Here is a 23,018-nt window from a genome sequence, read left to right as displayed (position 1 = left end):
ACGAATCAACTGGACTTGAACTAGCTATTCGCAGGAGGAAGTCAAATACTTACTACAGCAACCTGATTGTTAACTAAAGTTGCAATGATAAAAACATAAAAAGCTTTAACATGATTTGAATTAAAAAAACTGGTCAGTTGAATTTTAAACATGATTATACAACTCTATTGCTTGGACAAACATTTCTGATCCGTATTAGAGATTTGAAATTAAGGGGGAGGCATTTACAAACTGCAGGAGAAATTTGTTAATTGTTCCTTTATTACAAGTTGGATCTACTGGTGGCAGAGGAAACTACAGCGTCTGTAATATATTACAAAGGGAAAATTATACACTAAAGATAAACTGGTTCTGTTTCTTGATCATGGCAAAATGATTTGTGCCTTGAGAAATTATTTCACCTCACTTTTATGGAATTGTAGATATCTATGTATTTCCCTGCTGTATTATTCCAGCTATTGTCAATACGCATAACTTTCTGTACGATAGCTTTCCATTCATTTGGTTCTGCATTATAATTGAGAACAACATATCAATCAAACAATTAAATCTGTATCTCAAAGTAGTTGGAGTCAGTTCTACGGATCCTCTCTATCAAAATCTTATTTTGTTTTGTGAGGTGAATGAGGGACTAGTCAAGCGGCATTCTTTGAAGGAAATCAGCAGGAGAAAAACTACATGGATATTCAAGGATAAAGTGACTTACTTTCTCGATAGTAAGAAAATGCACGGTCTATAGCCAGGTTAAAGGATCCTTCATCAATTCCTTCAAAGACAAACCTACATATATAATATGCTGACCATTTCAGACTCATAATTGGAATGCCAGTCAAACTTACTGATTAAAAAAGACAACAGGAAAACAGAAAAAGGATCCACCACCTAACAAGTTTTTTTTTATAAAAAAACAAAACCAACACAAAAAATATGGCTCTTACTGCAACAACCATCCTTAAACTTCTTTCACAGTTGCTTTATATTGAATTTACTTAAGCTGAAACCAGTGGGTTCGCCATGACTTCTTTTTTAAAACCCCTTTAGCTCTGAAATTTAGCAATGTAGCTTGTATTATCAGTAAGAATATTTTTCTTGAATAAGAAAACCTATGCAAACTCAGAAAGCAACTGCATGAGTTGTTTTTCATTGAGGTGAATGATGATCAACATCAAATACCACATTTGTTGCTTAATTCCTCTATTTATTCTCATCCTTGATATAGAAAACACACACACACACACACACACAGAGTTAAAGTCCAGAATCCAATTCATCCTCGAAAGCTAATGGCACGACTAGCATCAATTTTTAGTACGGGATTTCAAGAATTTGAACAGTTACCCATTAGCAATCTCAGCTTGAGATTGATCATCCAAGTCAAAAACCGTGTCCGCGAGACCACCCGTCTTCCTAACTATTGGAACCTGAAACAGATGCAAAAATTACTTGTTGTTTCTTTCTTAAGATGGAATGCTTTATGTTTCTGGAAGCAATAATTGGATAAACCACCATTTTGTCTTTTACAAAAAACACACACAGCCTTAAATAAAACCGTTCTGACAAGTTCTATCTACCATATAAATATGTCAACTCAGAAGCAGAAAAAGAATCAGATATTTTCCCCAGCTTTAACAACGTAAAATGGGAAAAACAAACTATTCTTAAAAAGTAAGAGTACTTACAGCTCCATAACGCATTCCAATCATCTGTGCTAGCCCGCATGGCTCATACATTGATGGCACTAAGACCATGTCTGCAGCAGCATAGAGCATATGCGACAGCTCCTCGCTTCATGATTGATGCCATTTGAAAGAAAATTGATCAGTCGTGTTAATCATTCCCTCATGCATCCAGAGTATACAAGTGGTTCGTATAATTTGAAGTTCATTAAATCAGATAAAGAATAAATCTTTACCAAGATACATAAACATTACCAGTAATATTTCTTGAAGGTTAGGAATATTAAATAATCAATTGGCTTTCAAAAATAGTTACCTGTACATCAAAAGGATACGGATGTTGGGGCCCTTGTTATACTACAAAGAAAGTAATTGATATCACCATTGCATGGTCATTCAGAAAGGTTTAAAAACACAACCAGATCTATTGGACTCCTTCAAAATAAAACACGTTCTCTCAAATGTGAAAAATACGTACCGGTGGAAATTATAAGCAGGATGGAATTACATTTGTTAACATATGAAATCACTAACTGTTTATTACGTCTAGCTTACTCCAGAGGAGAACTTGGGAACATGCATTAATAAGCAATTAGTGCAGTTGAGTAATTCTATCACTACTCTTCTTTTTCTGTTCCTTTTTCTCTTTGGTTTATCAATTGGCATTTCTTTCAGGTCAAAGGCAGCCCTTTGGTATGGACCCTGACATCTAAATCATTAAATAAGTCCGACCTAAAATCATAAAAGAATGGTAAAGAGAAGGAAAACTAAAATGGTGACCATGAACTGTCTTATCAGTGGTGATGCTTCCATTTTCTATCTCATGGTGATGAAAAGAACCGTACATGTCCACAGCATGCCAGCCAGAAGAATATTTCAATTTTCAAGTCTAGAAATTTGAGTTACCAATTCTGCTAAACCTTCAAATTCTCTCTCAACTCGACCATCTGAAGCCCTGCCCAAAATCACCAACTGTCCACCCTGAAAAAGATGCCAGCAGCAGACTTCAATTACAACGCCAAATTAATACCCTATCAGCTGGTCAAAAAATCCTACGGATAGTTGCAAACTTGCAACTGCCGTTAGGAGATCATACAAGAAGAAATAATAAGTGTGACGACCCGGCCAGTTGTCTCATGAGTTATCGCTCCGTTTTTCCCCATTTCTGCTTCTTTATGCTTTGTTTATCCGTGTTATGTGGTATCGGGTTGGTCGGATCGAGTCTCTTTTAAGGAAGTTTAAGTTGGAAAAGTCAACCGGATGTTGACTTATGTGTTAGAGGGCTCGAATGTGAGTTTCGATGGTTCGGTTAGCTTCGGGAGGTGATTTGTGACGTAGGAGCGTGATCGGAATGAATTTTGGAGGTTCGTATTAGATTTAGGCTTGAATTGACGAAGTTGATATTTTGACGATTTCCGGTTGGTAGGCGAGATTTTGATATAGGGGTCGGAATGGAATTCTGAGAGTTGTAGTAGCTCTGTTGTGTCATTTGGGATGTGTGTGCAAGATTTCAGGTCATTCGGACGTGGTTCGGTTGGGTTTTTGATCAAGAGCGGAATTTGAAATATTTTAGAAAGTTTTGCTTGAATCTGATGTGTTTTGGGTGATTTGATGTTGTTTGAGGTGTTTTGAGGATTGGAACAAGTTTGAATAAGGTATTGGGATATGTTTGTGCTTTTGGTTGAGGTCCCGGGGGCCTCGGGGTGATTTCGGATGGCTAATGGAGAAGTTGGAATTTTGTTGCAGCTGTTGAATGTGCTGCTTCTGGTATTTCCGCACCTGCGGATTGGGGACCGCAGGTGCGATAAGGGAGGTCGCAGAAGCGGAAAGTGCTGAGAGAGTCAGGAACCGCAGAAGCGGTGAGATGGACCGCATCTGCGATGTCGCAGATGCGGATGAGGGATCGCAGAAGCGGAAAATCGTAAGTTAAGTGATTTCGCAGAAGCGGAGAAATAACCGCAAATGCGGTACCATAGAAGCGGAAAAGGGGCCGCAAATGCGAAAATGACTGGGCAGAAGATATAAATTGTAGCCTTCGCGAATTTTAGCTAATTTCACCATTTTTATCTCGGCTTTGGAGCTTTTTGGACGATTTGAAAGAGGGATTTCAAGGGAACTTCATTGAGGTGAGGAGTTTGGACTTAAAACTCGTTTTTATGCTATTATTACACGGATTAGAGCTAGAAATCATGGAAATTAAGGGTGAAAATTGGGGAAACTAGAGCTTGGAAACTTAGACCTTTAATTGGGGATTTGAAGGACTATTTGGGGTCGGATTTGAGAACTTTTGATATGTATGAACTCGTGGGGAGATAAGGAATCTATTGATGTAAAAATTATTGAATTCCGAGACGTGGGCCCGGGGGTCAGGTTTTGGTAATTTCGGGATTTGTGTCGTATTTTGATTATTTTCGCTTGGGCTTCGCTCCCTTAGCATATTTTGACGTCCTCGTTCTGATTTTGGATAGATTCGACGCGAGTGGAGGCCGATTCGAGGGGCAAAGGCATCGCGAGCTAGAGATTTGACCAGTTCGAGGTGAGTAATGATTGTAAATGATGTTTTGAGGGTTTGAAACCCCGGATTTGCACATCGTAGTGCTATATTGAGGTGAGGCACACGCTCGATGACGAGTGTGGGGTCGTGCACTATTGGGGATTGTGACTTGGTCCGTCCCGACTGATGATTTTACCGCGTATTTGATTGAAATCTATTTGTTATCATCATTATTTGGGCCGAATGTCATATTTGGGCCTTGTGCCAACTATTTGAACCCTTCGAGGATTTTTACTGGTACCTCCTCACTGTTTTGACTTTATACTTGAACTCAGTCATGTTATATTTCACTGTTTTCGTACTCATCCATGTTTACTTTGTTTTAACACTTAAATGATCTTTTAAATGATATTTTGGGCTGAGAAACATGTTTTACTACTGCCCGAGTGGCTTGAGAGGATTTTTTTTCTGAGTAAGGCCGAGGGCCTATGTTGTGAGAAAACATTTGATACTGATTATGAGGCCGAGGGCCTGAGATATGTACGCCACAAGGTGGCTTAATTGATATGAGGCTGAGGGCCTAGTGATGATGTCACGAGGCGGCTTGTTATTGCGCTTGGGTCGTAAGGGGGCCCTCCAGGAGTCCATACACCCCCAGTGAGCGCGGGTACCCACTGTAATGTGAGATTGAGCCCGAGGGGCTGGTATTGTTCTATGTGATTGCCCGAGGGGCTGGTACTGTTCTGAGATGTTGCTCGAGGGGCGGACTTGTTGATACTGTGCCCGAGGGGCGAGCCTTTATGTGTTTACTTTTCATAATTGACTGTCAATTACCTGCTTAATCATTGAAAAAGACTTTTCATGAAACTACATTTGAGTTAAAGAATTCTACCTATCTTTCACTGATTTACTGATTTTAAATGGTTTTACTGCTTCATTATAGAATGTTTTGTGTCTTACGTGATTTCTTGCTTTCAGTCTTTATTTACATTTGTTACTCATTGAGTTGGAGTACTCACTTTACTCCCTGCACCCCTATGTGCAGATTCAGGCGTTGCGGATCCTGCCAGTGCGAATTGAGAGCTCCCGGCAGATATCAGAGTCCACGAGGTAGCTGCTTGACGTCCGCAGTCACGTGTTTCTCCCTCCTTATCATTTCTATCTCTTATCAGACATTTGTAATAGTTTGTAGACTCTTCAGACTTGTATTAGGTTTTATAGATGCTCATGACTAGTGACACCCCGGTATCGGGCTGTGTTGGGTTATTCTTCCGCGTATTTATGATATTATCTGCTACTTTGGATTATTTAATCATGTTTCGACTGTTTCTTAATGCTTAATTGTTAATAAATCGGAAAATGGGAGGTTTCGGCTGGCTTTGTCTTCACGAGAGGCGCCATCACGACCGGGTCCGGGTTTAGGGTCGTGACAATAAGAGGTGACAATCTTCTTTTTCACATGAGAAAACAAACACGACCTGGAAGTTGCGTGTTGCGCTATAGTTGTATTTAGTAACTTGAACAGTAACAGGAGGCTTATCTTGCTCTTCTTTTCCAATAAAAAATGCTTCAAATGGGCAAGGGAATAAAACTTTTTAGCATGCACTAAAACGGTAGCTGGCCAAGATTTTAAGGCGAGTTCGAAAAACATATGTTAGTATACTTGACACGATGAAAGCAACAATAATAGATCATTATTAGAGGCATGCTTGTCTCTGTAGACTTGAGTATTGTTTGAACCATACAGCCAATATGCATTCTCCGACTCCCCTTGCTCAGGTGACCCTATATCCTCGGGGTGGGGAACTGGTGGGCGTTATATGTATCAAAATTTGAAAGGCGATAGACGAATCGGGATTCTACACACTTGGCATGGTTTATACACAGGATTGTGTTGGGAAGTGCAGAGAGTAGTTTAACAAATTTTGTGCTTGTGATGGAGAAGTAAGGCACATCATCTTGATGACTCTCTTTTGCTCATAAATGATAAATGATCATCCAACTGAATATTTCATAGAGAAAATGCATCCTATGTGCTGTTTATGTGTACTGTCATGGGCTGCTTTCCAGACATGCCCCATGACCCCTTGGCCGCGCCCCATGGCGGCCTAGCAAGCCTCACAATGCCTAGCGCCATGGTCGGCCCCGTGGTCTTGGCTGCGCCAAGTGACAAGCGCGCATGTGCCTCTGTCGCCCCACCGATGCCTCTCGCCAGCGCCCAAGGGCTGGCCAATGACAACAGCGCCGCGCGCCCTGACAATGCCGCGCGCGCAGATCCTGATGCCTCGCCAGCGCCCAGCTGCAGGCCCATTCCATCAGCGCCTCGCGCACAGACCCTGATGCCAAGCACCAGTGCCCAGCCTCAGGCCAGCACATCAAGTGTCGCGCGCGCCCACAGCAACGCGCGCGCAGACCCGCAAGACAAAGATGCTGCCATCGGACTTAGTTTTTCCTTGTAATAATCTAAGTCCTTTTCATTGTAATCATAGACTAGTTTTCATCATTTTCATTTCAGTGTGCTTCTACAGCTTTATTAGGACTAGTCTTGTAATGTTGGTTTATTTTTTTTAAGCATTATTAAGGGGGACCAAACAATCAAACATTTCAATCAGCATTTTCTGGTGTCTCTCCCCCTCGACACCACATCATTGTAATCATCATTTTCAGTCATCAATAAAATCATCATCAGCATTCAAAACCCAATTCTCTCTCAAGCTTCCGCAATTGCCCACGACATTGGTTTTCCCGCACGGCACTGACAATCTAGTCTAGCGTGCGGCGAGGACCTCATTGGCGGACAGCAACCGCACTGACATCGGTTGCTTAGCCTTACGTTGCCCTTCCAAAGATCATCAGGAAGGCGTTGCGTAACAGTTGGTATCAGAGCCTAGGCTCGACATCGGACGAGGGAAAACATTTGCCATCATCACCATTTCTGACCATGGTGAATCATGGGGAGCGTCTAGCATCCCTAGAAGAGACGGTTGACCGATTACGACCCATCGTAGAAACGGTGCCTGATCAAAGCAACAACCTAGTGCAAAGGTTGGACGACCTGGACCGCCGAATGCGGCAGGCCGAAAATGACATTGCAAACATCAGTCGTGACTCCGACGAGGACCGACAAACGGCAGCCATTGAAACTGCCAACATCCATGGCAAATTTGAGGACCTCCAACAGGAGCGTGCCGACGATTTAGCCCATCAGCAACATGAGGCAGACAGACTAACTGCCATGCAGCAAACCATAAACGACTTGACTGACAAGCTCAACGTTGTCAATGCTGCCTTACAGAGCCTACTTCGAGAAGGCGACCATCACATCAGGGGTGCAGCAAACCTCACCCCCATTCCACAAAAGCTTAAGATACCGGAGCCAAAGCCATACGACGGATCCCGGGATGCTAAAGAAGTGGAAAACTTCATCTTCGACATCGAACAATACTTCGATGCCGTGGGCCATTTGGAGGAATCCAAAAAGGTAGCGACTGCTGCCATGTATCTTCAGGGCGATGCCAAACTTTGGTGGCGGGTCAAACACGAAGCCATCAAGGCCGGTGAAGATACTCTTCAGACATGGGACGAATTGAAGGTAGCCATACGCCTGCAGTTCTTTCCCGAAAATGTGGAATACAACGCAAGGAGAAAGCTACGGGACCTCCGCCACACCAGATCAGTGAGGGAGTACGTGCGCGAATTCTCCGCACTCATGCTAAACATACGCGACATGGGGGACAAAGACAAACTCTTCGCATTCATAGAAGGTTTGAAACCTCATGCCCGTATGGAACTACAGCGACAACGGGTAGACACCCTGCCCAAGGCCATTCAAGCTGCAGAATGCCTTGGCGATTATCATTTGGGAACTCAGAACGACAGGCCCCAGCCGTCTGTCCGAGGGGGATCCAACGGGCACCATCCCAGCAATGGTGGCCCAAGCAAAAGTGGGGGAGATCGGAGTGCATCCAAAACTAAGACTCCTCCCTCCAACAGCAACAGTGCTGCATCCATCAACAACAATCAGGGGAGAAAGCCTCCCTCAGAATGCCGTCATTGCGGCGGGGCACATTGGAACAATGAATGCCCAAACATCAAGGTCAATGCTCATCAGACGGTCGAGGATGAGTTAGACACATCAGACTCATCAGACGACGACCAGGTAGGCGCCTTCAATGCAATTGTTGGCTCTATCCCTCATGCCTTAGCGGGGACCAGTGCATGTCCTCCTAAGAAAACATCAGTCCCGATCACCAGGAAAGGGAAAGAAAAGATGGACGAAGGACCTCCTAAGCAAGCGAGGACCCTAATGTTCGTCGAATTGAAAGTGAACGGCAAGCCCCTTCACGCATTGATAGACACGGGTGCCACCCATAACTACTTGTCATCAACGCAAGTAGAGCGCCTAGGTCTTGTGGTACAAAAGAGCAAAGGCCGCGTCAAGGCTATCAACTCACCACCTCAGACATTGGGTGGAACAGCTACAAATGTCCCAGTGAAACTTGGCCCATACAAAGGAAGCATCGACCTGCGCATCGCAATCATAGATGACTTCGACATCATAGTGGGTTTAGAGTTCATGAGGCAAACCAACACCATTCCGGTACCATTTGCCAACATGCTCCTGATGATGGGAGAAAAAGGGGCCAAGCCCTGCACCATACCATGCTTCCCCATAAAGATGGCCGCTGAAAACATCTCGGCCATGCAGTTGGAGAAGGTAGTCAACAGACATGAACCCCAGGTTCAGGCTACTCTTCGCAGCAACAATCAGCCATCATGTCATCGGCCTCAAAAGACTGGTGACGCTCATCATCGTGTGAAGACTTGTCAGCCATGCCACAAGGACAAGTCGGATCACTCATCACAGCCGGGACCCTCGCAGCCATTACATGTCCCTCAGAGACCATGGGAAAGTGTTTCCCTCAGATTCATCACGGGATTGCCCCAAGTCGGCAATCTTGCATCCATCATGGTTGTCATAGATCAGTTCTCAAACTATGCAACTTTCATAGCAGCCCCGCAAAATGCATCAGCGGAAGATACAGCTCGACTCTTCTTCTCGCACATTGTCAAACATTGGGGCCTGCCCAAAAACATTGTTAGTAGGCGCGACTCACGCTTCACTAGCAACTTTTGGACCCATCTCTTCAGGTGCTTTGGGTCAACATTGAGTCACAACACAGACATCCATCCACCATCGGATGGCCAGACAGACCGGTTCGATGACATGCTGGAGGAATATCTCCGCAACTTCGCAACCGGATCACAGAAGCATTGGGTGAAGCTCCTGGATGCTGCTCAACTGTGTTTCAATTCTCAAAAGAGCCATCATACAAACAAGAGCCCTTTTGAAATTGTTACCGGACAGCAACCGCTTCTCCCGCAAACGGTGAATGCCTCAACCATGCCGAAATCTCCTCGAGCTGCCAACTTCTCGAGCGAATGGGAGCGCAACATGGAGATAGTGCGGAGCTATCTCATCAGGGCCCAAGAGCGGGCAAAAAGGTTCACCGAACAAAAGCGTTGCTTTTCCCAACATCAACCAGGGGATAAAGTAATGCTACGCATCCCAAAGCAGTACTTGTTTGCAGAAAGGACCCATGACCCTCGGCTGCAACAAAAATACATCGGGCCCCTGTCCATTGAAAAACGCATTGGGGAGTCCACATACCAGGTAAAAACTCCATCCTGGTGGAAGATCCATCCAGTCTTCCATGTCAGCCGCATGAAATCATTGCTTCGCTACAACAGCAAGCTCAAACAACAGAGGGGCGCAGACCTCCCATCCAACAACCATCAGAAACATCATCATCATCATCATCATCATAAGGCTCCGAGGACGGCGCCAACTCAGGTGGGGGAGAATGTCATGGGCTGCTTTCCAGACATGCCCCATGACCCCTTGGCCGCGCCCCATGGCGGCCTAGCAAGCCTCACAATGCCTAGCGCCATGGTCGGCCCCGTGGTCTTGGCTGCGCCAAGTGACAAGCGCGCATGTGCCTCTGTCGCCCCACCGATGCCTCTCGCCAGCGCCCAAGGGCTGGCCAATGACAACAGCGCCGCGCGCCCTGACAATGCCGCGCGCGCAGATCCTGATGCCTCGCCAGCGCCCAGCTGCAGGCCCATTCCAGCAGCGCCTCGCGCACAGACCCTGATGCCAAGCACCAGTGCCCAGCCTCAGGCCAGCACATCAAGTGTCGCGCGCGCCCACAGCAACGCGCGCGCAGACCCGCAAGACAAAGATGCTGCCATCGGACTTAGTTTTTCCTTGTAATAATCTAAGTCCTTTTCATTGTAATCATAGACTAGTTTTCATCATTTTCATTTCAGTGTGCTTCTACAGCTTTATTAGGACTAGTCTTGTAATGTTGGTTTATTTTTTTTAAGCATTATTAAGGGGGACCAAACAATCAAACATTTCAATCAGCATTTTCTGGTGTCTCTCCCCCTCGACACCACATCATTGTAATCATCATTTTCAGTCATCAATAAAATCATCATCAGCATTCAAAACCCAATTCTCTCTCAAGCTTCCGCAATTGCCCACGACATTGGTTTTCCCGCACGGCACTGACAATCTAGTCTAGCGTGCGGCGAGGACCTCATTGGCGGACAGCAACCGCACTGACATCGGTTGCTTAGCCTTACGTTGCCCTTCCAAAGATCATCAGGAAGGCGTTGCGTAACAGTACATTTGACCGATTTGATGGCTGTTTTCCCGAGTCTAGGTGAACTTTTGCCAAAAAGAATGAGATGGGGATAAACACTTACTAGTTCTTCAACATGCTTGATCGCATGAGTGATAAGATAGAGACCCTTTTGAGCGACCAATCGAGTAATGCAGATAACCAAAGGTACTTGATCAGCCACACAAGCACTCTGTTTAATGCTTTCAAAAGGCAGACCAAGTCCCCTTTGAACAAATTGTTTGCATATCCTCTTCCCTTCAATTTTGCTGGCTTGCAAAACACAAAAGTGAAATAAGAAGAGTTGAAGAAAATATCCTTACTTGTTACATAACAAATCAAAAATGTATTTTCCAAAGGAAAAGTCCAAATCTAGTAGTTCGCAAGAGAAATTAACCATGAGAAAGCCACATTCTCCGGATGGGGCTCATCTCTGGGAGACTCAGTAGAAATACTGGAATGAACTTCTAGGTGCATACGTTTCTCTTCCACCGTCGAGTTCAAATCACGCCGCACTTTGATAAACTCAATTTAGATTCAATGACCAATGACTGGTACTAGCTATGACACAACTATCGTAATTAATATGCGGGAGTGGAGCATGAGGCTTTTAGGGAAAACATAAAGAGTTTGGTAATTTCCTGTAACCATGCAAATCGGTTCAAGAAAACAGCAAGCTAGTCTAACCAGAGTATAGAGCCTAAATACAAGCCCCTGAGCTATGATCAAAGAGCGTCTGAAATTCCCCAAAGACTTGCTTAGGGTTGCTTCTTGTTCACATGCCAAAAAGATTTTATTAAAGATTGTCCTGCATTTGTTGGATTATGTAAAGATTGTCCAACTTTTCTCATCCCATTTCTGGGCTTTGTGCTCTACACTTCATTTTATATGAACTAGAAATCACAATATTCCCAGTTTCATCATGTCCATGTAACAACTAAAGAATGAAAACTAATTGACAGCTCTGTCCTGTTACCTGATTGAATGGCAATGTCTATTAAGTGCAAACTCCTAGTGTCTCACAGTTTCAAGAATATAAACTATTGAAGAAGACAACAAGAAAGCAAACACAGCATCTTGTGGAGCAAGGCAATAATATCAGTTTATTATCCCCCCCCCCCCTTTCATAGGTAGAAATAGTTGAGAAATCATTACAGTCAATCCGCAGGTTGATACTGAGATCAAACAGCGCCAATAAAATGCAAATATTTTGAAACAACTGACATGTTTTATTAGCATCCTTTGTTTCATTAAGAGAATGCAAATTCCTATGGTTGCAAGGATCTCTGTCTTTAAACAATTACTTCTTTCCCTATGATTACCCCAAAACCTAGATAACAACTCGAGACCAAAAACCATATCTCCTCTTAATGTGTCTTAGAGTCATAGATTTTGCATCAATGTCCTTTCCTGCGTTTTCCTTTATTAAGATACATTGGAGATATGAGTATCGGGAAATAATTTGAAGTCACTTTATTCCGTTGTCCACGGAGCTGTTGATGGATGACTAAAATTGTGACAATTTTCTGGTAAAACCCTCTGCATGAACCCCCGTAAACCTCATCATGCTTCCTCATGTCCAACATGGATGAGGTGACCATTTTTAATATTTCCTTGGGTTAAGTAACATGTAATCTGTTTGAATCCATACCAACATTAGCATCCCTCATATGGGAAAAACATATGTAATTGTAGCTCAAAGCAAGTCGTATCCAAGTAATTCTAAAACATCACAGACATAATTACCATCAAATTTAGCAGGCAAATAAACATCCGTTGCTGGATTCCACATTTCAGTATCGATCCCATTTAAAATGCCAGAATACCTGAATGATCACATAACTCGTTTTTAACAGCTTTATTAGGAAAACAGATACATAAAAAGCAACTTAAACATAAAAACTGGTAGTGACATGACATTTAATATGTCACATGCTAATTTCCAGAGAGGTTCAGAAAGAGAGGCTGAAGCATGATTAGTGAAACAGAACTTAATGTAACAAAGGCAAGTGTTGAAGACATTACTTATCACGGTTTCGCATCAAAGCACTAGAAAGCCATCCGGAACAGAGTGTCTCCTTCAGATACGTCGGTGAAACTGTACTGAAATTAAGAAGAGAGATTAAAGAAAATGGTTTCTGTTACTGATGACATAAAGAATGAAGATAGTCCACGCATGTTCAAAAGCTTTACAAATGCTATGATTTCACTACAAACAATATGTTATCTTAGTAGATGTAACCTTTTTTCGGGACTTCTCCTTATTAGAGGCACCAAGAAGTAAAGCGGGAGAACCAAGAACATGAGTAGCGTGGTTAAAGTTCTTATTAGGGAGAAATGAAAAGGGAATTGATTGATTAAACTGTGACCAATGCAAGTGGAGAAAATGATATTCACACGAAGAGCGAGTAAACCTTGTAGGCAAATTAGGTAGCTAAGCAAGTTTTAGCTAACTTACACTACAGCATTGCTGTATACTATGCCACCTTTCAGCAAACTTAACCTCTCTGGATTATGGCCAACTGTGCGATCATCGACGGCCTGCCACAGAGCAAAAGAAATTCATTCGAGCAACAAGAACTGTACCCTAATGGTAAAAGAACACACGAGTATGTGGCCAAAAATAATATAACACATTCAAAGCTATAAACGACTACACAGAGGCACTGGATTCCTGGTAGTATTTTTAACTGAAAAATAACAGACTACAAATTATGATTAAATTTTGAATAAATGAGGACACCTTGTCTTCAGTTGCATAGGCAGATCCATCAAGACCAAACTTACTGAGTTGCTCTTGTCTGCCAAAGAAATTAGATGAAGTCCATGAGAAGAATTTAGTAAATCCAAGAAACATTGTTGCATCACAAGCAGCTACCAATGGTTAGCTTCACATCCTATTATTTTAGCTTAGCTGCAGATCAATATCATGGCCTCTTTGAGAAAGAAAAGGAAAAAAACTACTTGAGCTTTACTCCATTGCATAGTTCGGTTCCAAGTGTTGCACAGCAATGAACTGGACCAAAAGAAGATCAGAGAAGGAATATGTATGTTTGACAGATCAAATCCCTGCAGCTTTTGAGAGAACTAATCTCTTTAGCTTCTTATATTAACAAATTTTTAATGAGTAAACTGGTGCAAATGGGAGGAGCAAGGCAGGTCTAGGCAAGTCAAAAAGAGGTGAAGCTGCTAAGGGGGCAGGGTATGGCAGGTTAAACTTGTAGCTCGGAAAAGCTTAAGCCCCAATGTCCCACCCCGCCACGGCCCCTTTGCCATGTCTAGTCATTGTAAAATTTACTTTCAAGTTGCAAATTTTCCCTCACTACTTGAATCCTGTGGTTGATAAGACTGTCTACTACTGACCAACTGAGCCTATTTGGATATGTGACTAGCCTGCAGAGATCCTTAGGCAACAGTGGAACAACTCTTTCTTCAACAAACGAACATAGCAGAGAAGAAGCCAATTGGAAAATTCCATACTACAAAGTTTTCCTTTGGTATGTTTGCAACAACAACAACAACAACAACAACAACCGAGTAAAATCCCACAAGTGCGGTCTGGGGAGGGTAGAGTGTAGGCAGACCTTACTCCTACCCCGGAGGACTAGAAAGGTTGTTTCTAAAAGACCCTCGGCTCAATAAGAAGAAAATAAACAATAGACTACAGATCGGTGACAACAACAAAAGGCAGAAAAATAATATCAGCATCGTAAGAAACATAAAAATAGATGTAAAAGCAATAACAATAACCAATAATAATGCCATATAAAATAGTTAGAAAATAGTGTGGAAACTACATAAACCACTAACAACCCACGGCGAAACATTATCAGCCTGGCCCCGCCCCCGGAACAACGTAGAAAAACGCTCGACTCCCTCTTAACCTACAACCCTAATGCTCGACCTCCAAACCTTCCTATCCAGAGCCATGTCCTCGTAAATCTGAAGTCGCGACAAGTCCTGCCTGATTACCTCACCCCAATACTTCTTAGGCCACCCTCTATCTCTCCTCGTACCTGCTATCGTCAACTGCTCACACCTCCTAACCAGGACATCTATGTTTCTCCTCCGCACGTGCCCAAATCATCTAAGCCTCGCTTCCCGCATCTTATCGTCCATGGGAGCCACGCCCACCTTATCCCCAATATCTTCATTCCTAATCTTATCCAGCCTAGTGTGCCCGCACATCCATCTCAACATCCTCATTTCTGTCACTTTCATCTTCTAGGTATGAGAATTCATGGTTGCCCAACAATCATCCCTGTTAGCGGAAACGTAAAAGAAAGAACACAAGATTTAACGTGGTTCGGATCAAAATAATCCTACGTCCACCAGAGAACAGTTGCCTTTTTAATATTAACAAAGGAAGGGGAGAGTTCCCAATTACACTTAAGAGAATTTCTCTCTTAACTCTCTACTCACTACAATGTGTTGTATTATTTTTGGGATGGTTTCTACAAATGAAGGAGTGCATCTATTTATAGAGGTAAAGACCTCCTCTTGATGTCATTGGTGACATCAAACTACCTCCTCTTGATGTCATGGGTGACATCAAAGGAGGAAGCTTCCTCCTAGCATCCACACCAACTCTTTCCACCAACTCTTCCAATTGGCATGCCATTGTTGACTAAACATAAACCAACACCTTCAATCTCCACCTTGGTTTGCGTTTCGAGCGTGCGTGTGAACAACTCTGGCCAAAACTTCTAAGCTTACTGGTTAACCCCGTTGTAAGAAACAAGAAGAATCAAACCATTGTTGAACATACCACCTCCACCTAACAACTGTTCTCTTCGGAGTTGCATCAGTTGATGCACACCCCCGCCAAGTCCTTGCAGTGTGCAAACTTAGCGAGTGGGACTATCTTGGTCAACATATCTGCAGCATTATCGTCTGTGATAACCTTCACGACCTTGATAGTTCCCTCTTCAACAACATCTCGAATAAAATGAAATCTGACATCAATGTGTTTAGTGCGCTCATGAAATCTCTGATTTTTCATTAGATGAATAGCACTCTGACTATCACATCTAAGAGTTGATTCCAGCTGAACCAAACTCAATTCCGCTACTAAACCTTTCAACCAGATAGCTTCCTTCACCGCCTCCGCTGCTGCCATGTATTCTGCTTCTGTCGTAGACAAAGCGGCAATCGACTGCAGAGTCGACTTCCAACTAACGGCACTGCCAACGAGGGTAAAGATGTATCCAGTTGTGGACCTTCTTCTGTCAAGATCTCCTGCATAGTCAGAATCTACATAACCGAGAATTGAAATACCTCCACCACTTTTTCGAAAGGTCAGACCAACACCAGAAGCTCCTTTGAGATATCTCAATATCCACTTGACAGCTTCCCAATGCCTCTTTCCTGGGCTGGACATGTATCTACTTACCACACTTACAGATTGAGCAATATCTGGACGTGTGCATACCATAGCATACATAATGCTACCAACTGCACTGGCATAAGGAATCTTTGACATATGCTCCACCTCATCCTCGGACTGAGGCATTTGTAACTCTGAAAGTTTAAAATGAGGAGCTAATGGTGTACTTACAGGCTTGCACGTATGCATATTGAATCTCTTGAGAACCCTTTCAATATACCTCTTCTGAGAAAGATGTACAACACCGTCTTCTCTTGAAATCTCCATACCAAGGATTTTCTTTGCAGCTCCTAAATCCTTCATGTCAAATTCCTTACTCAACAGTTTCTTCAAAGCATTTATCTCTGTAATGTTGTTAGCAGCAATAAGCATATCATCAACATACAACAGTAAATAAATCATTGAGTTACCAGACATCTTCTTGTGATACACACAGCTATCAAATGCACTCCTTGAGAATTCATGTGTAGTCATGAATGCATCAAACCTCTTGTACCACTGTCTAGGGGATTGCTTCAAACCATACAAAGACTTCTTTAGTTGGCATACGTGATCTTCTTTTCCCTCAGCTAGGAAACCTTCAGGCTGATCCATATAGATTGTCTCTTCTAGATCACCGTGTAAGAAAGCAGTTTTGACATCAAGCTGTTGAAGCTCCAAGTCAAATTGGGCAACCAATGCTAGTAGCACGCGAATTGAGCTATGCTTCACGACTGGAGAGAAAATCTCATTGTAGTCAATTCCCTCCTTCTGACTGAATCCTTTTGCAACCAATCTCGCCTTGAACCTAGCATCTTCCACTTCAGGAATTCCCTCTTTCTTTCGGTAGACCCACTTGCATCCAATTGTCCTCTTCCCCTAATGTCTTTTCACTAAGACCCATGTCTGATTCTTGTGAAGAGACTCCATCTCTTCAGTCATGGCTAACCGTCATTGTACAGCATTATTGCAAGAAGTTGCTTCAATATACGAGGAGGGCTCCAGATCCTTAATCTCTTCTTGTGCAGCTACGAACGCATATGCAATCAAGTTTGCTTGATCTATAAGGCGTTCCGGTTCTCGTGTCTGCCTCTTCTCCCTCCCCTTTGCAATTGTGTATGGTTCATTGACAACAAGTTCTTCAAGGTCTACATCTTCTGACTCATCTTTAACCTGAGTCTCTTGATCCTTTTCCTTGGCAAGCTCCACCGGAAGCTCCACCTGCTCGTCGTTCTTGTTTCCTGAAAACTCCACGGAAACTTTACGGGGATCAAGTATAGAGGATTCATCAAAGGTGACATCTCTACTAACTATAAATTTGAGTAAAGACAAACACCAAAGTTTGTACCCTTTTACTCCATCCACATACCCTACGAATATGGCCTTCTTAGCCCTTGGTTCAAGCTTTCCTCATTCGGAGTCCGATGCTGGAGATCGATTGACAATATGAGCAGCAGTGTGAACTGCTTCAGCCCAAAATACTTTGGACATTTTGGCTTGTAGGAGCATACAACGAGCCTTTTCAAGAAGAGTTCTGTTCATTCTCTCGGCAACTCCATTCTGCTGTGGGGTATGCCTGACAGTCCTATGTCTTGAGATCCCATGAACCTTGCAGAATTCATTAAACTCTTCATTGCAAAACTCCAAGCCATTGTCTGTGCGAAGATACTTGATTTTCCGCTCCATTTGATTTTCAACCAAAATCTTCCACTCTTTAAATGCTTCAAAAGCATCACTTTTTGCCTTCAAAAAATGCACCCAAACCTTTCGTGAGAAATCATCAATAAAAGTGAGAAGATACCTCTTTTTGCCCTTCGATGGAAGTTTAGAGGGACCACATAAATCTGAATGGATGTAGTCCAGCACTCCTCTTGTCTTGTGTTTGCCAGCGCTGAAGTTGACCTTCTTTTGCTTCCCTAGAACGCAGTGCTCACAGAAGTCAAGCGTGCTGATCTTCTCACCTTCCAAAAGTTTACGATTGCTCAACATCTCCAGTCCACGTGCGCTCATATGACCCAGTCTCATGTGCCATAGTCTTGCCTTGTCATCATTAGATAACTGCACTGTAGATGCATTTGCAGAGCCAACAATGGTGCTTCCGGCCAATGTGTAAAGGCCGTTCTCCAGCTTGCCTTTCAGCATGACTAAAGAACCTTTAGTCACCTTTATAGTTCCTGCTTCGCTCATGTACCTGTAGCCTTGTTCATCCAGAGTACTCAGGGAGATCAAATTCTTCTTCAGATCAGGAACATGACGGACTTGTGTAATAGTCCTCACGACTCCATCATGGCAGCGAACCCGAACTGAGCCAATGCCAACTATTGCACAAGTTGCATTATTGCCCATTACTACGGTTCCTCCACTTTTCTCATAGCTGCTAAACCAGTCTTTTCGGAACGTCATATGCAGAGTGCAAGCAGAGTCTAACACCCATTTGTTTCCATAACTACTATTATTATTACACGATGTTGTTAGTACATAATCATTATCAAAATCATGTACCTGTTCAACTGTGGATGCACTCGCCTTTTCCTTGGACTTTGACATTGGGCAATCTCGTTCAAAGTGCCCCTTCTTGCCACAACCCCAACACTCTGTATTCTTCTTGTTCACACGAGACTTTGATCTGTGCTTTGATTTGGTCTTTCCCTGTTGGCTAGTCCGGCCTCTTACAAAGAGGCCACTTGCCTGGTCATCTCTATCTCCTTCAATGTGCCTCCGCACATCACTAGAGTTAAGTGCCTGCCGCACTTGCTCAAGCTTGATAGGCTCCTTGCTATACATCATTGAATTCTCAATATCACGATATCCTGAAGTCAATGAAAATAGCAAAGCACATGCAAGCGTCTCCTCCTCCCTTTTTAATTCCTGCAATCTGTAAGTCCATGACAAGTTTATTGAACGCATCTAAATGATCTTGTAACGAAGTACCTGACCCCATCTTAAATGTGTGAAGACGCCGTTGTAACAACATCCTTGTTGTCACTGATCGGTCTTGGTATAGCCCTTCTAGCTTTTCCCATAACTGTTTGGCCGTCTCTTCGGTACCCGTACTCACTTCACAAAGCACGTTAGGTGCAAGGGATAGTTGGATTGCACTCAATGCATCCCCTTCAATCTTCTCCTTGTCGGGAGTTGATATATCCTTAGGATACTTTCCGTCAATAGCATGGATTGAACCTTCCCTCCGCAGTAACGCCATCATCTGGATCTTCCAGATATTGAAGTTGTTGCGTCCACTGAATCTATCAATTTCAAACTTCATGGAACTCATCTTTGCTTGTTCTTCCTCCTTGGATCGTTAAAGAATCATGTTGCTCTGATACCAATTGTTAGCGGAAACGTAAAAGAAAGAACACAAGATTTAACGTGGTTCGGATCAAAATAATCCTACGTCCACCAGAGAACAGTTGCCTTTTTAATATTAACAAAGGAAGGGGAGAGTTCCCAATTACACTTAAGAGAATTTCTCTCTTAACTCTCTACTCACTACAATGTGTTGTATTATTTTTGGGATGGTTTCTACAAATGAAGGAGTGCATCTATTTATAGAGGTAAAGACCTCCTCTTGATGTCATTGGTGACATCAAACTACCTCCTCTTGATGTCATGGGTGACATCAAAGGAGGAAGCTTCCTCCTAGCATCCACACCAACTCTTTCCACCAACTCTTCCAATTGGCATGCCATTGTTGACTAAACATAAACCAACATTTTCAGCATGCCATTGTTAACTAAACATAAACCAACATTTTCAATCTCCACCTTGGTTTGCGTTTCGAGCGTGTGAACAACTCTGGCCAAAACTTCTAAGCTTACTGGGCAACCCCGTTGTAAGAAACAAGAAGAATCAAACCATTGTTGAACATACCACCTCCACCTAGCAACTGTTCTCTTCGGAGTTGCATCAGTTGATGCACACCCCCGCCAAGTCCTTGCAGTGTGCAAACTTAGCGAGCGGGACTATCTTGGTCAACATGTCTGCAGCATTATCGTCTGTGATAACCTTCACGACCTTGATAGTTCCCTCATCAATAACATCTCGAATAAAATGAAATCTGACATCAATGTGTTTAGTGCGCTCATGAAATCTCTGATTTTTCATTAGATGAATAGCACTCTGACTATCACATCTAAGAGTTGATTCCAGCTGAACCAAACTCAATTCCGCTACTAAACTTTTCAACCAGATAGCTTCCTTTACCGCCTCCGCTGCTGCCATGTATTCTGCTTCTGTCGTAGACAAAGCGACAATCGACTGCAAAGTCGACTTCCAACTGACGGCACTGCCAACGAGGGTAAAGATGTATCCAGTTGTGGACCTTCTTCTGTCAAGATCTCCTGCATAGTCAGAATCCACATAACCGAGAATTGAAATACCTGTACCACTTTTTCGAAAGGTAAGACCAACACCAGAAGCTCCTTTGAAATATCTCAATATCCACTTGACAGCTTCCCAATGCCTCTTTCCTGGGTTGGACATGTATCTACTTACCACACTTACAGATTGAGCAATATCTGGACGTGTGCATACCATAGCATACATAATACTACCAACTGCACTGGCATAAGGAATCTTTGACATATGCTCCACCTCATCCTCGGACTGAGGCATTTGTACATATCCCAGTAAAACAGAGGTAAAGCACCTGTCTGCCATTCATGTACATGAATGACATCAGGTTGTGTTCCTGTTACCTGTTGACCAGTAAAATCAGTCACGACCTTGTTTGTATACACATCAACTCAAAACACTGGAGCAGCTTTGAAACATTCGGACATCAAGAACCTACTGAATTGAGGCTCCAATTAATCAACTAATTTTAAGACTAAAGTTGATTGAGGCAGCAAACCATATTGGCATGCCACCGTCACATAAAAATTCCCATGGCTGTCCAAAGATGTGCATAAGTGTATATAACTAGCATGCGATAAGATGTAGCTCAATAACTGATGGTAAAACACATTAACCCAAAAATATTTCCAACAGATCAGATGTAGCTCAATAACTCGTGGAATTAAAACATTAACCCAAAAAAGTTTCAATAGAATTGTCAAATTGGAGTAAGTTTTAATCTTTTTATACATGTACTATGAAGCAATTTAAAACTTATGGGCTGTAATACCTGCATCAATTCCAGGCAAGCACGGCTGAAAAACAAATATGCCTCTAACTCATTGTATGACCCTCCATATATGTTTGTTCCCTTGAAAAAGTGGTTGGAAGGTTCAATAAGTATCACAGAAACGCCTGAAACTTCTCCTCGATATGCATTACAGGCTACCCAGTTTCCGTCAAGATATGAGTTGTAAGTTTTGATCAAGGCTAGCTCATCAATTAAATGCTTAGGAATACATTCATAGAAAGGAAGTATGACATCAACTTTATGGCCACGCTTTAAACATGCACGTCCAAGTCCCGTTACAACGTCACCTAGACCCCCTACTTTTGCTATAGGTGCCATTTCAGCTGTCACGTGAACAATGTGCAATAGATCAGCATCCTTTTCCACTCCAGCGGGATCATCGGAGCTGAGGTCCCAAAATGGAAACTCCCTTTTCCAGAATGAAATTTCATCATTTGGAGAAGGCCACCGAAAACCCTCAGACTCGCGATCAGCTTCTGAACCTTCTAGTTGGTCAGCTTCCAACTGTGAGAAAACAAATTGAAATCAGTTGGAAAAATGAAAAAAATAGTTGATGGCACATTTCTTAACCCAAAAAAAAAAAAAATCCTCTTTTTTCCCTTTCAAGATTCCCCTTTTTTATGACTGGTGTCGGGTCCAACTTGCATACACCTAGACTATTCCACCGGTTACCTTCTACTGCCCACCAGCACATATACCAGCTAACTCTGCCCACAAATGGAAAGAAACGGCCTTTTTCAAGACTTTTTAACAGAAGGTATTCTAAGTCCTACTACATGTTTTAATTCAACCATTTCCACCTTCCTATACATAAATTTCTACTGATTATTATCAATAACAACACTTTTCTAGGGAATTTGGTGCTAAAATATATATAAAGAAAGAAGAAGAAAAAAAGGTCTGGCATAAAACAAGAAAAGATGGCGGAATTTACTTCACCTGAGCATCAATTCGAGGAAAAAGATGAATTTTGAAATTTCGCGAATGGGAGTTCAAGTAGGATTGTTGCTTCAACAAATTGGCCTTACTGCTGATATTGTAGCATGAACGGTAATTGATACTACTGCTACAGTTTCCATTAGGGATAAAAGATGATGGGAAGGACAAGCAGGAAGTGAAATCCATGGCCATTATTGACATATCTTTGCGTTCAACATACACAAACACTAACAAAATGTGGAGTGCAACGAAAGTATGTAGCGTACACTGTAGATACCCAAGTCGATTTGCCCGGGGGTGGGGAGGGAGAGTGACAACTGACAAGTAAACAGTGAATCTTGGTGTTGTGTGTGTGTTTTGTGGGGGGGGGGGGGGGGGGTTTGAAGCTGATAGATGGGCCACAAAATTACTTGAATATACCTTTATTCTGCAATTGCACCTTAATTTGACAACTTTCCACAATTGGACCAGACTGTTTGACACACAGACACAGTTTCCTTTTTTGTATGTTCCCCAAGAATATCATATTTTTTCTTTCTAAAATATATTTAGCCATAGTGGGCTTAAAATTTCATTTTTTCAAATGAAAATGTTATTATGTTTGGACATGAATATAACTGTAGGTTGTTTTTGAAATTTTGTGAGTGATCTGAGTGAAAATTTTGAAAAAAAAAACTTTTTGGAGTTTTTTAAATTTTCAAAAAATTCTAAA

The 23,018-nt window shown here is 42.6% G+C and overlaps 1 protein-coding gene across 1 annotated transcript; it reads right to left on the bottom strand.

Moving 5' to 3' along the window:
• Positions 1 to 120: 120 nt before the first annotated feature.
• LOC104235215 (uncharacterized) lies at positions 121 to 22,666 on the bottom strand. Its single transcript, XM_070151152.1, has 14 exons — positions 22,307 to 22,666; positions 21,347 to 21,871; positions 20,828 to 20,918; positions 13,600 to 13,730; positions 13,315 to 13,397; positions 12,882 to 12,959; positions 12,603 to 12,682; positions 10,942 to 11,129; positions 2,583 to 2,657; positions 1,993 to 2,033; positions 1,680 to 1,785; positions 1,339 to 1,421; positions 707 to 780; positions 121 to 507 (listed from the first exon to the last, which is right to left on the bottom strand). The coding sequence occupies exons 1-14, from the start codon at positions 22,505 to 22,507 to the stop codon at positions 398 to 400; spliced, it is 1,866 nt and encodes a 621-aa protein (XP_070007253.1). The 5' UTR covers positions 22,508 to 22,666; the 3' UTR covers positions 121 to 397.
• Between the last annotated feature and the right edge of the window lie 352 nt (positions 22,667 to 23,018).

This window comes from Nicotiana sylvestris, chromosome 7 (assembly GCF_000393655.2).
Source record: "Nicotiana sylvestris chromosome 7, ASM39365v2, whole genome shotgun sequence".
Classification (NCBI taxonomy): Eukaryota; Viridiplantae; Streptophyta; class Magnoliopsida; order Solanales; family Solanaceae; genus Nicotiana; species Nicotiana sylvestris.
The sequence above is the reverse complement of the archived record's forward strand: the minus strand, read 5'-3'. Positions and strand labels throughout refer to the sequence as shown.

Coding starts and splice junctions, on each gene's coding strand:
- LOC104235215 (XM_070151152.1), bottom strand. CDS start 22,507: ATGTCAATAATGGCCATGGATTTCACTTCCTGCTTGTCCTTCCCATCA. Junction 21,872..22,306: donor TTCCTCGAATTGATGCTCAG/GTGAAGTAAATT, acceptor GTTTTCTCACAG/TTGGAAGCTGACCAACTAGA. Junction 12,960..13,314: donor GTATACAGCAATGCTGTAGT/GTAAGTTAGCTA, acceptor TCTTAATTTCAG/TACAGTTTCACCGACGTATC.